Here is a 15813-nt window from a genome sequence, read left to right as displayed (position 1 = left end):
TTTTATATATTTATACTTCTAGGGGTCTTAAAATCAAATAGCTAAATCATTCTAGGTATGACCTTAAAACAATTCCATATAGCTTAGTAGAATCCCCTCCCTGGTTTAGACATTTGAGGATGCTAAAATTATATTTTGGAAGAAAGTGTGCATGCCTACAGGAGACTTTTGAAGTAGCCTAATCAGATTAAAACATTGTTACTAGTTATGTTTATGCCACATGTCGAATGTAAAACATATTAAAAGTGAAATGATAAATGTTTTTGTCTTTATTGAGGCGTTAGGCTCTATAGAGATGAGGCAGAGCTCACATGAAGCTTTCCTGAATAACTGGGCCTGCCAGGAGCATTTGTGGCCACATTATTATAGGACGACTTGGGAGAATGATGATCCGCCACAGACAGCGCATCCCAGTAAAACAATAAAAAAGAGATGGAAATATAGGCAGACTGGCCTGCTACTGTGCCTTTATGGACCTTATAAACTGTAGAACCCACAACTGATCCAAATTACAGAGCTTTTGCACCGTTATTCAAATGACATTTTCACTGCAGCCTGGAGTAGAATGTTGTACTCACTTGAAAACAATAACGCAATTATTCATTGCATTGTGGTGTTGTAGGCTAGTCTACGTAGGACAATTGTATTGTACCTAAAAATATCAATATGGGAGATTTGTGAGCTGCATGTCTGGCGTTTTCACTGTCCTTTCTTGCACAATGATGCACCTGGGCTCTCTGCTGCTTATCAGCTATTCCTATCTGTTTTTGTGGATCCATAGAAAAAACATATGCAGCTTCGAATGAATTTATGTGTGGTATGATTGCTAGTTAGCCTATTGAGGATCTGGACAAGTTATCCACCTACCACTATTGTCACTATGGTGGATAGGTGTTGGGATAGACAGTTAGACTGGAATACTATATTGACCTGTGGTATAGTAAAAGTTTGTACAAGAAAAAGTGTAGTGCATAATGGAAGTACCAAAACACCTTGTAATATGGAAGTCACTTAATGTAACCTCTCTCCATTACAATAACAGGGGAGGTTGGCATTTTAAATAATTCCCCCAAGTCATGCTAACCTCCTACCATTACAATAACAGGGGAGGTTGGAATTTATGTAATTCCCCTAAATCATGCTAACCTGTTACCATTACAATAACAGGGGAAGTTAGCATCTTAAATAATTCCCTCAAGTCATGCTAACCTCTTACCATTACAATAACAGGGGAAGTTAGCATTTTAAATAATTCCCCCAAGTCATGCTAACCTCCTACCATTACAATAACAGGGGAGGTTGGAATTTTATGTAATTCCCCTAAATGATGCTAACCTCTTACCATTACAATAACAGGGGAAGTTAGCATTTTAAATAATTCCCCCAAGTCATGCTAACCTCCTACCATTACAATAACGAGGGAAGTTAGCATTTTATATAACTCCCCCAAGTCATGCTAACCTCTTACCATTACAATAACGGGGGAAGTTAGCATTTTATATAACTCCCCCAAGTCATGCTAACGTCTTACCCTTATAATAACGGGGGAGTTTAGCATTTTATATCATTCCAACCAAGACATGCTAACCTCTCACCATTACAATAACAGTGGAGGTTAGCATTTTTGAGGGGTATGATATTTATGCACCTGTAACTATATTGATATTTATGCTCATGTGGCAGAGAGAAGATTTAGCAATTGTACTCATTTTGCCATGGGGTGGAAGCAAATGTTTGCAGTTTTTAATATGATAACCGATGATCAATTGGCCGTTGATGCACAACCAAATTTCGAAACTGCACCTTGTGTATTCTACTATTCTAACCCTCAACAGTAAGTTGAGACCCCGACTGAGTTCCAAAAAATGTAAATAATTGTATTTATTATTGTTCTGAGCGCCCATGCCTGATTTAGAGGTTATAACCTTGCCCCAGTCCTTTTCTATACTGATCTGATAGCTATTTCCAAGGGTCATCTCTTCATCTGTGTCCTGTCATTGCAGTTGAGGAAATGTTTTTTTGGAGTGTGATGGCGTACTCTCCCAAATCTACATCTATATTCATGGTTATTGACGAGTTGAAGACAATTTAGAACTCTGAAACGCAGAAATCAACGACTTGGAAAATTGTAGAAAAATGAGGTCTGAGTTTCCCATTTGAAAGAATCAGAATCAACAAATAGGAAGCTCTATGCACAATAAAGCTTGCCAGTTTATAGTCACCCCAAAAATTCAGCCATTCCTATGGGGGAAATGAATAGGGAAAGAATGGGGCTTGGGGATAAATGCTGAAAATAAGGTCTGAGGTCAACCCAGGATTAGGAGATCTTAACCTTCTTGTTCTATGAGATAATATCAGTCAGCAAACATGTTTATTATGAAGCCTTTTCGTTCTTATTTTGATTACATAAATGCTTCCAAATTCACGTTTGTGTTCACCACAACTTATTTTCGGTGTTTATCCCCAAAAAACATGAATTTCCCCATAGGCTTTGGCCAATGAGTAGTGGCGGAGAAAGCCTCTGTTAGTGCCTACAAAATGACTCCATTAGTATTGCTCTCTCTATAACGACTCTGTTTCTCCTTGCACCTCATCACAATATAGTGGACTAACATCTTTGGCAGAAACACATGCAGGTAAACTGAGCTAAACGACTACCGCCCCGTAGCACTCACTTCCGTCAGCATGAAGTGCTTTGAGAGACTAGTCAAGGACCATATCACCTCCACCCTACCTGACAACCTAGACCCACTCCAATTTGCTTACCGCCCAAATAGGTCCACAGACGATGCAATCTCAACCACACTGCACACTGCCCTAACCCATCTGGACAAGAGGAATACCTATGTGAGAATGCTGTTCATCGACTACAGCTCGGCATTCAACACCATAGTACCCTCCAAGCTCGTCATCAAGCTCGAGACCCTGGGTCTCGACCCCGCCCTGTGAAACTGGGTACTGGACTTCCTGACGGGCCGCCCCCAGGTGGTGAGGGTAGGCAACAACCTCTCCTCCCCGCTGATCCTCAACACTGGGGCCCCACAAGGGTGCGTTCTGAGCCCTCTCCTGTACTCCCTGTTCACCCACGACTGCGTGGCCATGCACACCTCCAACTCAATCATCAAGTTTGCGGACGACACAAGTGGTAGGCTTGATTACCAACAACGACGAGACGGCCTACAGGGAGGAGGTGAGGGCCCTCGGAGTGTGGTGTCAGGAAAATAACCTCACATTCAACGTCAACAAAACTAAGGAGATGATTGTGGACTTCAGGAAACAGCAGAGGGAACACCCGCCTATCCACATCAATGGAACAGGAGGCTGAAGAAATTTGGCTTGTCACCAAAAGTACTCACAAACTTCTACAGATGCACAATCGAGAGCATCCTGGTGGGCTGTATCACCGCCTGGTACGGCAACTGCTCCGCCCTCAACCGTAAGGCTCTCCAGAGGGTAGTGAGGTCTGCACAACGCATCACCGGGGGCAAACTACCTGCCCTCCAGGACACCTACACCACCCGATGTTACAGGAAGGCCATAAAGATCATCAAGGACATCAACCACCCGAGCCACTGCCTGTTCACCCCGCTATCATCCAGAAGGCGAGGTCAGTACAGGTGCATCAAAGCTGGGACCGAGAGACTGAAAAACAGCTTCTATCTCAAGGCCATCAGACTGTTAAACAGCCACCACTAACATTGAGTGGCTGCTGCCAACACACTGACACTGACTCAACTCCAGCCACTTTAATAATGGGAATTGATGGGAAATGATGTAAATATATCACTAGCCACTTTAAACAATGCTACCTTATATAATGTTACTTACCCTGCATTATTCATCTCATATGCATACGTACATACTGTACTCTATATCATCGACTGCATCCTTATGCCACTTTAACTATGCCACTTTGTTTACATACTCATATACTGTACTCGATACCATCTACTGTATCTTGCCTATGCTGCTCTGTACCATCACTCATTCATATAGCCTTATGTACATATTCTTTATCTCTTTACACTGTGTATAAGACAGTAGTTTTGGAATTGTTAGTTAGATTACTTGTTGGTTATTACTGCATTGTCGGAACTAGAAGCACAAGCATTTCGCTACACTCGCATTAACATCTGCTAACCATGTGTATGTGTGACAAATACAATTTGATTTGATTTGATTTAATGGCCAGTCATGTCCATTCTAGTGTGTGCATGTGTACATTAGTTTTACTCCAACTAACCACAGTACATACAGCACTACTTTTGGGAGTGTTATGTTAGTGACTTTCAGTAAAACAGACGGATACAGACCTGCATTCTGGCTGCCTCCATGTGTCAAGAAGAGAAGCACCATGGAAGCACCAGTGTACCATACCGTACTTCACTGTAGTTTCCTGTGGGAAGGCTTCCCTCTGTTGGATACAAGTGGTAGGCTACAACTAAACCCCTCTCAGGAAGGGATGACATCACTATCAGCACCACCAGCCATAGTGATTGGGTGCATTTGAGCGAATCATTGTCACCAGCTTTTAAAGTGTCCCTCATCATGAGGATAACAATTGCCCCACAGGACCCTACTGTACATGTCGACTGCATGAACATTACAAATATCACGTGATCAAAGGTCATGAAGTTTTGACTGCAGTCTACTGCAAGTTTCTGCAGTTCCTCACAGGAACCATCGCCTGCAGCCATCATCCTGCAGCCATCATCTGCACTGTGGGAGGCTCTATAGTCAACCAATGCTTTTGTTTGACCCACGCGAACATGACCAAAAACGTGACTGAAACAGGAACCAACTTTGCTGCAACACATGTATACAGTGGATAGTTACAAATGAATGTCACCAATTCATTGTACACAGAACAAAAAATATAAGCACAACATGTAAAATGTTGGTCCCATGTTTCATAAGCTGAAATAAAAGATCCCAGAAATGTTTCAAACGCACAAAAAGATTGTTTCTATCAAATGTTCTTCACAAATTTGTTTACATCCCTCTTAGTAAGCATTTCTCCTTTGCCAAGATAATCCATCCACCTGACAGGTGTGGCATATCAAGAAGCTGATTAAACAGCATGATCATTACACAGGTGCACCTTGTGCTGGGGACAATAAAAGGCCACTCTAAAATGTACAGTTTTGTCACACAACACAATGCCACAGATGTCTCAAGTTTTGAGGGAACGTCCAGTTGGCATGCTGACAGCAGGAATGTCCACCAGAGCGGTTGCCAGATAATTGAATGTTAATTTCTCTACCTTAAGCCACCTCCAATGTTGTTTTAGATTTGTCAGTACTTCCAACCGGACTAAAAAACGCAGACCATGTGTAATCACACCAGCCGAGGACCTCCACATCCTGCTTCTTCACCTGCGGGATCATCTGACACCAGCCACACGGACAGCTGATAACACCGAGGAGTATTTCTGTCTGTAATAAAGCCTTTTATTGGGGAAAAAAATATTCTGATTAGCTAGGCCTGGCTCCCAAGTGTGTGGGCCTATGCCCTCCCAGGCTCACCCATGGCTGCACCCTTGCCCAGTCATGTGAAATCCATAGATTAGGGCCTAATGAATTCATTTCAATTGGCTGATTTCCTTATATGAACTGTCATTCAGTAAAATCTTGAAGTTGTTGCATGTTGCATTTCTATTTTTGTTCAGTATAGATGGTACAATGATTCCCAACACTATTCAGTGCTTGTTTTCTCACAGAAACTGAAATTGAGGTAACAGTGTAGACTTTTTGCAACCAGAAATTGAGAGCGATTTCCACTAGATAACACAGCCACAGAACAGCCGCTCCGGCATCACAGCCAATCACAACCTTGGCAGGTAAGTAATACTGTGAAACACTATCATTCCACTATAACTGCAGATATATTATGGATATTTTCTGAAATTACAATGCAAAAATTCCTAAATAAATTTTATGTGAGGCACCTTTTAAGGGCCAAAGGAGTTTGGTCTGCTTTGTGTTTTCATTTTTGCCATGGAAAAAATATTGCAATACTGGTATCGTAACAGTCCTAAACAACATGTGTATTGACAATGTATATGACCATAACAACATGTGTATTGACAATGTATATGACCATAACAACATGTGTATTGACAATGTATATATGACCATAACAACATGTGTATTGACAATGTATATGACCATAACAACATGTGTATTGACAATGTATATATGACCATAACAACATGTGTATTGACAATGTATATGACCATAACAACATGTGTATTGACAATGTATATGACCATAACAACATGTGTATTGACAATGTATATATGACCATAACAACATGTGTATTGACAATGTATATATGACCATAACAACATGTGTATTGACAATGTATATATGACCATAACAACATGTGTATTGACAATGTATATGACCATAACAACATGTGTATTGACAATGTATATATGACCATAACAACATGTGTATTGACAATGTATATGACCATAACAACATGTGTATTGACAATGTATATGACCATAACAACATGTGTAAAGGAGTCTACATGAATGAACGTTGAGCCACCTGCCAAAATAAGCCTCAAATATTTCAGATCACGCATTGTGATGACACTGGTGTCACATAAGGCATCAGCCAGTCATAGGCCGTGAATCTGTCCGTCCATCCCTCAGTCACACTGTGAAGCAGTTGACATCATAGTAGAAAAGATGATGTAGCTACCAGACCCACAAGCCATTAGTTATTTTACATTTAAAACCATTAGGGGTCAGGGGGGTGTGGATGGGACTGGGGGTCAGGGGAGTGTGGAGGGGGCTGGGGGTCAGGGGGTGTGGAGGGGCTGATCTGCTCCTGGTTCTGTAGCTGCTGCTCATCTGTTGCAGTGTCTGGGTAACACATCGAAAACAACTCCATCTCATATCATACATATTTTACAGAGCACATCACAGAATAGCAGTGAATATGTAAACATCTTACCTCCTCCCTCCTGCGAAATACTTCTGCCCGGGGCCCGTCCACTTCGGCCCTGAGGGCCAGCAGATGGAACAGAGATAAAGCCGAGAGAGACGATGAGGTGACCGCCGCCACGGTCAGCAGCAGGACTGGCCAGGAGAGCCTCCGACCCCCAGACTCCTGCCCAGGCACATGGCCAACAGCCTCAGGACTTGGACCTGCAGACACCATCACAGGAACCAGACAGCCTCCTCCGTGGTCACACTGGCTGCACGATCTGCCTTCCAAAGGGCTCTCCTCTTGGGATAGTAATGCTGGATCTTCAGTCTTTAGTCAATGTTTTTTGGTATGTTCTGGGACATTCTAGGCTGCCTTCTGCTCTCTTAACTGTCCCTTGTCTCTCCAGACACCCTGTCGTCTTTCCTTCTTAGCTTTTTCTGGACTTACTTTCTATGTACGACTACTGTGTCAGCCCTTCCCTTACTTTCTGCTCAGGACTCTGTTAGTTCTTCCCTTACTTCCTCTTCTGTTTCTCCCAGGTATTTCTTTCTCTGTCTGAACATGATGGTTGAATGGTGTATTAGGCTGGGTAGAGCTGCACTCCCTCCCTCTCCTCTGTTCCGCTCAGTTAACCAAACTCAGAACTTCCTGCACTGATGACGGCCAAGTCAAACCACCCTCTCTTTTCACCCATCTACGCTCTGTCCATCCTCCCCGCTCTAAACGGCAAACTCTGCTTTCTCTTCAACCACTTTAGTCTGAAAGGGCACAGCAGAGGAGACACATCTGATCCTGATTAAAGTCACAGCTGATGCAAATACGACAAGCTATAAAACATATGTTAAATCATAATTAGTGTTGTGGAAGAGTAATGGAGTGTAGAAATATGATGACTCATATTTTGGTCTGAATAGACAGGATGGCCAACTAGAAAAGGAAGTGCAAAAATCACCCCTTGCCTCTTTACATCAGCATAGCAACAAAATAACAAGTGAAGTAGAGAATGTTTTTCTCTATTCGTAGCCAACATACTTCTGTGAATGTGGAACCAGACTCTTCACAGACTAATGCTAAACATGCTAAACATCACAGAAGAGAGAGATAATAAGAACTTTGGGTTTATTCAGTTATTGCATGTTACTGTACAAAGAACAGAAAATTAGATTGTGTACTTAGTGTTTTTATATTCATTTTTCTTTTCTAACACATCAACACTAGAGTAGTAAAATGACTGCAGTGGTTGTTTTCCTAAACAGAATGGATGCACAATTTAAGTTCAGTTCATGAGGGTACAGAGCTCTCAACTACAATACCCATAGGCCTCCAGCTCAGAGAACACCCATCATCATCATCGCATGTTTAGTCCTTCAACAAATCAGTGTATCAGCATGTTAACATTCTCTCCTGCATATCAACGCCAGCTTTCATTCCATTTCACTGTAAGGTCTACACCTGTTGTATTCGGCGCATGTGACAAATACAATTTGATTTGATATCCTTAGAAATAGTATTTTACACAATGCTAATGCAACATTATGTAGAATAGCAATTGCTTTGAGTTCAATATAACATTTATTTCACAATAGGACTTGGTCGGACCAGGTCGGTGGCCAGACTCTAGCAGCAACATGTCCCACATGTATCACTCTAACAGCTCTGGTGGGAGTGAGGACCAATTCGGTCAAGTGAGGAATTGAATTGCAAAATTCCAGAAACGATGGATAGAGGGACTATTCTTTGCAAATTTTGACGGCGAGGAAATAGAACACATTTTCAGTGCGGCCCTCCGGACCTGGTTGAAGACCAACACACGCCTCAGAAGTCCTTAACTGGCAGCTTCATTAAATAGTACCAGCAAAACACCCGTCTCAACATCATCAGTGAAAAGGCGACTCCGGGATGCTGGAATTCTAGGCAGAGTTGCAAAGAAAAAGCCATATCTCAGACTTGCCAATAAAAATAAAAGATTAAGATGGGCAAAAGAACACAAGACACTTGACAGAGGAACTCTGCCTAGAAGGCCAGCATCCCAGAGTCGCCTCTTCACTGTTGAAGTTGAGACTGGTGTTTGTGGGTACTATTTAATGAAGCTGCCAGTTGAGGACTTGTGAGGCGTGTTTCTCAAACGAGACACTCTAATGTACTTGTCCTCTTGCTCAGTTGTGTACTGGGGCCTCCCACTCCTCATTCTATTCTGGTAAGAGCCAGGTTGCGCTGTTCTGTGAAGGGAGTAGGAGATCTTCAGTTTCTTGGCAATTTCTCACATGGAGTAGCCTTCTTTTCTCAGAACAAGAATAGACTGATGAGTTTCAGAAGAAAGTTATTTGCATCTGGACATTTTGAGCCTGTAATCAAACCCACAAATGCTGATGCTCCAGATACTCAACAAGTTTAAAGAAGGCCAGTTTTATTGCTTCTTTAATCAGTACAACAGTTTTCAGCTGTGCTAACAAAAGGGTTTTCTAATGATCAATTAGCTTTATAAAATTATACATTTGGAATAACTAACACAACATTCCATTGGAATGACGTTTGCTGATAATGAGACTGCACGCCTATGTAGATATTCAATAAAAATCCAGTCTTTTCTGATGGGTGGTCAAATGTTTGTGGGCAAGGAATAATTAACTACATCATCTCCACCCCTCAACCAGTATTCTAAAAGAGCACAGATACAAGGGACAACAGACACACCGGTCTGTACATTGTAGATGAGCTGAAGACAGTCATCAATAACCTTGGACCCCAGAAGGTATTTGCACTGGTGACAGACAATGCTGCGAACATGAAGGCTGCTTGGTCTAAAGTAGAGGAGTTGTACCCTCACATCACACCCATTGGCTTTGCTGCTCATGCATTGAATCTGCTCCTCAGGGACATCGTGGCACTGTAAACAATGGATACACTACACGAAAACCAAGGAAATGGTTAAGTATGTGAAGGGTCATCAAGTTATAGCAGCAATCTACCTCACCAAGCAAAGTGAGAAGAATAAGAGCACCACATTGAAGCTGCCCAGCAACACCAGTTGGGGTGGTGTTGTCATCATGTTAGACAGTCTTTGGGATGGATATACAATATGGCAGTAGTGCCAACATATCCCAGCAGCCACCTGGTGGAAGGGACTTTGTGGATCTGAGGTTCTTTCCCATTGCCTTCATCATCCTCCAAATCCCACCAAATCCCACCCTCAGAGTGCAACTGGTCCTTGTTTGGGAACACAACCAAAGCACGCAACAGGCTGACCAATACAAGGGTTGAAAAATTGGTGGCCATTCGGGGCAAATTTGAGGCTTTTTGAGCCTGACAACAAGCCATCCTCAACAAGGTTGGAAAGTGACAGTGAAGATGAGGCCTCAGTCTGATGTTCAAGAGGTGGACATTGAGGAGGTCCAGGGAGAAGACATGGAAGCCTGAGAGGAAGACACCCAAAGCTTTAGTTTCTAGACTATCATTTTACAGATGTATGTTGAAAACGTTTCTCAGAGACGCGATGGATCTTTGGGAATCATTCAATATTCCCTTTCTTTTGTTGATCAGTGAAATCATCCCATGTGAAGAGTCAACACTTCATTGAAATTAAATTCGTAAACAATTTTTTAAAATTATTTCTATTTGGAAGGATGTAATCATTTGCAATTATGTCTACTTATGATGTTTATGTTTGTCTCCATATATGGTAAATACATCCAATGCAAAAAACATTTACATTTAAAAATGGTATTAATATTAATTTGCATATATTTCCGTTAATTCCCACAGCACGTTTCCACCTCTGAATATTTCCCAAAATGTGCCACCCCAATTAGCACACAATGTAGCAATAGATTTTGTAACTAAAAAACAAAATTGAGCATTCCTTATTGGACAGGTATTCCCTCCCTGTTATAATGTGTTAATGATTGAGTTTGTCCACCTCAGCTCCAGTCCCTGGAAGACATGCAGGAAAGGTTCCTTAGCTCATTAAAAGCACTCCAAGCAGGTAAAGGGGTGGAATGAGACACTAAGCCTACTTGACGGAACAATCATTACATTGAGAAGAATAGAATAACACAAATAATACAACTTAGTAACACAAGTCTCATGGTACAAACACAGAGATGAAAATGTAACCTTCACATACATAACACACACTCTATCCCACAAAGTGTCCTTCACTTTCACAGGAAGCTAACAGAGCTAGGTTTTTCCCAGGCCATGGTATTTGGGTGAGGGTCTTCTGGTTTTTAATAGTGTGCAGAATTCAGAACAATGCAGATAAAAATGTATTGTACAGACAGACAAGCCTTGCATGTCGAAATTCAGAACATATGTCTGTTCTTTATAGTACAGTTCTATCAGTAACAATCTAATGGTCACATCCGTCTGAAAGCCCTGGTGTTGGCAACCGGGTAAACTATGCAAAGAGTTGACCACAGCTCCAGCCACATAGACGTTTACATTTATTATCAGAGAATATACAGTGTAGAATGGGATTTATGCAACATTGGAATATCATCTGGCCATTTACAACAACAAAATAGTTTGGGAGTGAAACATTCAGGTTGTGCATGCTCCTTTTCAGAGTGCCATATACATAGTGCCTTATGGGCTGTATCATATTGTCTCTCTCTCGGCTGATATGAACAGGATTTTCTGTAATACAATATGAATCTAGAAGGACACTATGATGCCTATAAGATCCTCACGCATGTAACTTTAAACAGCGTGTCATGAAATAACAGATTACACAATTAAAATAAACACACTTTTTAATTGATTGAATTACTGAAACACTATCATATTAGTCAGAAATGTCTTATTGATTTACTGAAATGCTATTATGTCAGCTAAACATTGTCATTGAGTTCTGGCAGTTCAGGTGCAGCTTTGCCTCCTGTAGTTTATTTTCTTTTTAAAGTGTTTTTAAAAGTGTGGTTGTGTTTGACAGGATGATCAAAGTTGTGTATGGTTTGTAAATGATTCAAAAAAGGCCATAACAAGTACATGTCCACCCACTGCAGTCATATTTCACACACAAATAGACTTATGAAGACATTTCCATGTTAATCGCCCCCCCCATTAACCCCAAACACCCCCCACACCTAAAGTACTCCCCAATTGTTTTATATGGTACAGTTACTATGGGAAAAGACCATGATGAAACCAAAACAAAAGTGTAGAAATGAACATTCTCTCCAACCTGACCCTAGTAGCTCAGCCTAGTTACTGCTACCCTACCATAGACACCAAGTAGATCAGAAACAACTAGACAGGTATAAGCAATATGGCAGTGGTTGGCTTCACATGTCCTGAGCCATATTGCTGCTTATTACACCTATTCAATGGTTTTGGATCTACACACGTACGTAGGGAGTATGGACTGTAGGGTTTTCTCTAGACTCTTCTTCTCTCTAGACTAGATGATTGTAGGGTTTTCTCTAGACTCTTCCTCTCTCTACACTAGATGATTGTGACACTGGCTGTGGACTGGACGCTCTCCTCGCGGGTGTGGCTATTCATCAGGTCCTTGACAAACTGTTCCAGTGCGGCGAAGTAGCCCTGGCACTGCCATGTGTCGTTGTGCGTGCCCTCAGAGAAGATGGCCAGACGTTTAGTCCGTGCCGGCGACAGCTCGTAAAGTTGCTTCATCATGACGGGCGGGATGAGCTGGTCTGACAGGCCCGACACGAACAGCGAGGGCATCCGGCACAGCGCCACCTGTCTGTAGGACAGGAACTGGTTCCGGTAGAACCACAGGGGCAGCAGCCTCATGGGCAGGAAGGAGAACAGTGTGGCGGCCATGTGGGGGATGCTGAGGAAGGTGTTCTCCACCACGATGGCCGCCACACGGTGAGGGTTGGCCGAGGCCAGGCGAACCGCCACTGCACCACCTAGAGAGCGGCCAAACACCATCACCTTGGTCTTGTCCAGGTCAGGCCGGGTCATCACATAGTCCAGCGTGGCCTGGGCATCCAGGTACAGGCCGTCCTCACTGGGCTCGCCCTCGCTCTTCCCATACCCCCGGTAGTCCACCAGCACCACGTTGGCCTTCAGGTTCACCAGCATCAGCAGAGCGTTGGGCACCCGGTGCCCGATGTTGCCTGCGTTGCCGTGGAAATAAAGGATTGTGGGTGGGGCCGTGGAGGCAGGGTTAGATTCGTTGACAGGGGCGACCCCGGGGTTATCAAGGCTGTCTCCGCCAGTGTAGCGGAGCAGGATAAGGTTGAGGCGCACGCCGTCCTTGGTGCGGATGTAGACGTTCTCATGGGGGATGCCTGTTGGCATGGCCACATAGAGCCGGGAGGACGAGGGCTGGTCGGGGAAGTAGAGCAGCACGTCCTGGAACTTGTAGAGGATGGCGGCCACTGAGGCCAGGATGAGAGCCAGGAGAAAGAAGCCTCCGTAGAGGTGGAAGGTGAGGATGAGGGCCAGGAGGGAGATGCGACAGGCACCCCAGGACCAGGAGGCCAAGGCCAGGGCACAGCGCTCCACCGAGCCCCACAGCCTCCACGGCTTCTCCATGGCACAGAGACACACAGGATCACACCACCATTACACACACTCTTTGCAAAGAGAGAGAGAGGGGATTGGGGGAGGAGGGGAGAAGGAGAGAGCGAGAAAGAGAGAGAAGATTGGGGGAGAAGAGGAGAGATAATCATGACTCATGCACTAGAGACAAGACCACTCAAGAGATTGTTCATCTCCTCTCACAATTTACAGCTCAGCAAGCCTTCCACAGATGGTAATAACAATACTCTAAAATAAACCATTTACACTTTAGAGATGAAACAGAAACCAGTGGATCAACACGCACATTCGCGCACTCACAGACACACACACTATCAATCAGCCAATGGGCTGTCTGGCCTCAATGTTAAAGCAAGCGTGTCTCTGATATAGCTAGTCTCAGTGGCGGTTAACTGGAGAAATTAGGCCGACTGTTTTCACCCTAGGGCCATTGGACTATACAAGATCCGGTAGTTATTTCCCACATTATTCCACTGTTGCGCTTAATCTGCCCGATCATATAACAGATTAGAACCAAACACGCCTCAATTACACAATACCTGGTTGGGTTGCCACTGTGAATTGGTTGGCAAATATGAGACAGGTATTTGACTATACAACATGTGGGATGGTTGGCTCTAACGCACATGACAACAACTCATTGGAATAGAACGGTCATTTATTTCCAGACAATTCCATCCATGTCAATCAGAGATGGTGTTTTAGACCTGAAAACAACGGAGGCGTGGCAACCTGCCAAATGGGTCAAATTAGGAATGCAAATGTCAAGAAAAACATTGATTGACATTAATAACTGCTAACGTTATCTAACTTGCGTGCTGTCACGTCTTGTCAACAACAAATAACGTTACTATTTGAACAGTTAGCTATTTGCTAACTGTATAACTGGAAAAGGGGTTACACGACCAGGCAGTGCTTGCAGAAACATTATCTAGACTAGCTATGTAAAAGTCGACAAGACGTTGCTTGCAAATGTAGTTACGTGTCCCGAAATGCTAAAGTTTACAGCTCCTCTCTGTGTGAACATCGATTTGTAATTCACAGTAGAAAATCCAAGTTAACCACATTAGCCACCTAGCTAACGTTAGCATCAACTTGGCACATATACTGTATCTATTTAACTAGCTAACGCTACATACTTACCTCTCTCCCATCATTTAGCGATTTAACTGCATGCGGCGAGATAAAACAATTGCAGTCAACGGAGTCGCTGTCATTTGGTCCAGAAGCTCACACAAAATGTATGTTCAGATATGAGCAGCTTGACAGAATAAACCCAGCGGAAAAGCTAACGTAGTTAGCAATCGACTTCCTGTGAGTATTTTTTGTTGTCGTTTTCATTAGTTATCACAGCCACAAAGTTAACGGTAAAAAATTAATGAAAACAAAAATGTGCTATAAGGTTACGGTTAGACATAAGGTTAGCAGTGTAGTTAAGGTAAGGGTTGAGGTTAGGGTTTGGTCTGAAATCATAAACGGGGTATATAACTTTGTGGCTGTGGTGACTAGTGACACCATTTTTTTCCCTTCCGTGTCACTTTTAGAAATTCCGTGTAGAACGTGGCAAAAAAAGAAAGGGGATCCACATTAATTTCCATCTTCCAAAAAAACGATGTTCAACCACTAGATGGTGATCTGCGAATATGGCTTTTTATTGCCAATGCCCACTGTGGGATGCAAAACTGGAGTATCCCACACTAATCCACGGTACATTGTAACAGGTATAATGATAATAACGAATTAGGTGCTGTATATATTTAACCCCCTAAATTATGTTAGCGATAAACTCAGTTCGTCAGTGATTGTCTTTCGTAAAACTTTGTAGCAATTTTGTTCTATCATCTGCAAGGTTGATAAACAATTCAATTAGTGACTGATAAGAGTTAAAGCAAAATCATGGGAGAGGAAATACAATGAGTGTTCAAGCAGACATGCCCTCAGGGATTGACATAAATAAACAGTGTTTTTGTTTGTTCAGGATTGTATTTGGTGCCACAGACAGCAGGAGCCAACAGAAACAGTAATCCCCCTGTGGATGTTGAGAATATCTTAAACAGAGTGTGTTTGCACTAAAAGGTTGTTTGAATATCTCATAATAGAACAGCATAAATTATGAGCACTTTATTCCCCACTCCTCCACAAAAACACTGACAAAGGTCCACTGAGGGAATACCACAGGTGGGTGGTTTTTGTATTTGTTTGCGGGCATGTGCACGCGTGAGTGTGTGTAATGCCAGATGGCATTAGACTGTAGAAACAAAACAAACAGGTAGCCACACAGTTGTCAGTATACAAACAGAGGTGTCATACACAGGGGATCAAATTATATCTAACTTTATTTTTCCAAACACGATGATGAATG

General features: G+C 42.8%; 1 protein-coding gene across 1 annotated transcript; it reads right to left on the bottom strand.

Moving 5' to 3' along the window:
• Nucleotides 1-10954: 10954 nt before the first annotated feature.
• Nucleotides 10955-14997, bottom strand: LOC124044144 (protein ABHD13-like). Its single transcript, XM_046363630.1, has 2 exons — nucleotides 14595-14997; nucleotides 10955-13486 (listed from the first exon to the last, which is right to left on the bottom strand). The coding sequence occupies exon 2, from the start codon at nucleotides 13443-13445 to the stop codon at nucleotides 12384-12386; it is 1062 nt and encodes a 353-aa protein (XP_046219586.1). The 5' UTR covers nucleotides 13446-13486; nucleotides 14595-14997; the 3' UTR covers nucleotides 10955-12383.
• Nucleotides 14998-15813: the final 816 nt, after the last annotated feature.

Source organism: Oncorhynchus gorbuscha, linkage group LG09 (genome assembly GCF_021184085.1).
Source record: "Oncorhynchus gorbuscha isolate QuinsamMale2020 ecotype Even-year linkage group LG09, OgorEven_v1.0, whole genome shotgun sequence".
NCBI classification, from domain to species: Eukaryota; Metazoa; Chordata; class Actinopteri; order Salmoniformes; family Salmonidae; genus Oncorhynchus; species Oncorhynchus gorbuscha.
Note: the sequence above shows the minus strand (reverse complement) of the source record. Positions and strands in the feature narration are given on the sequence as shown.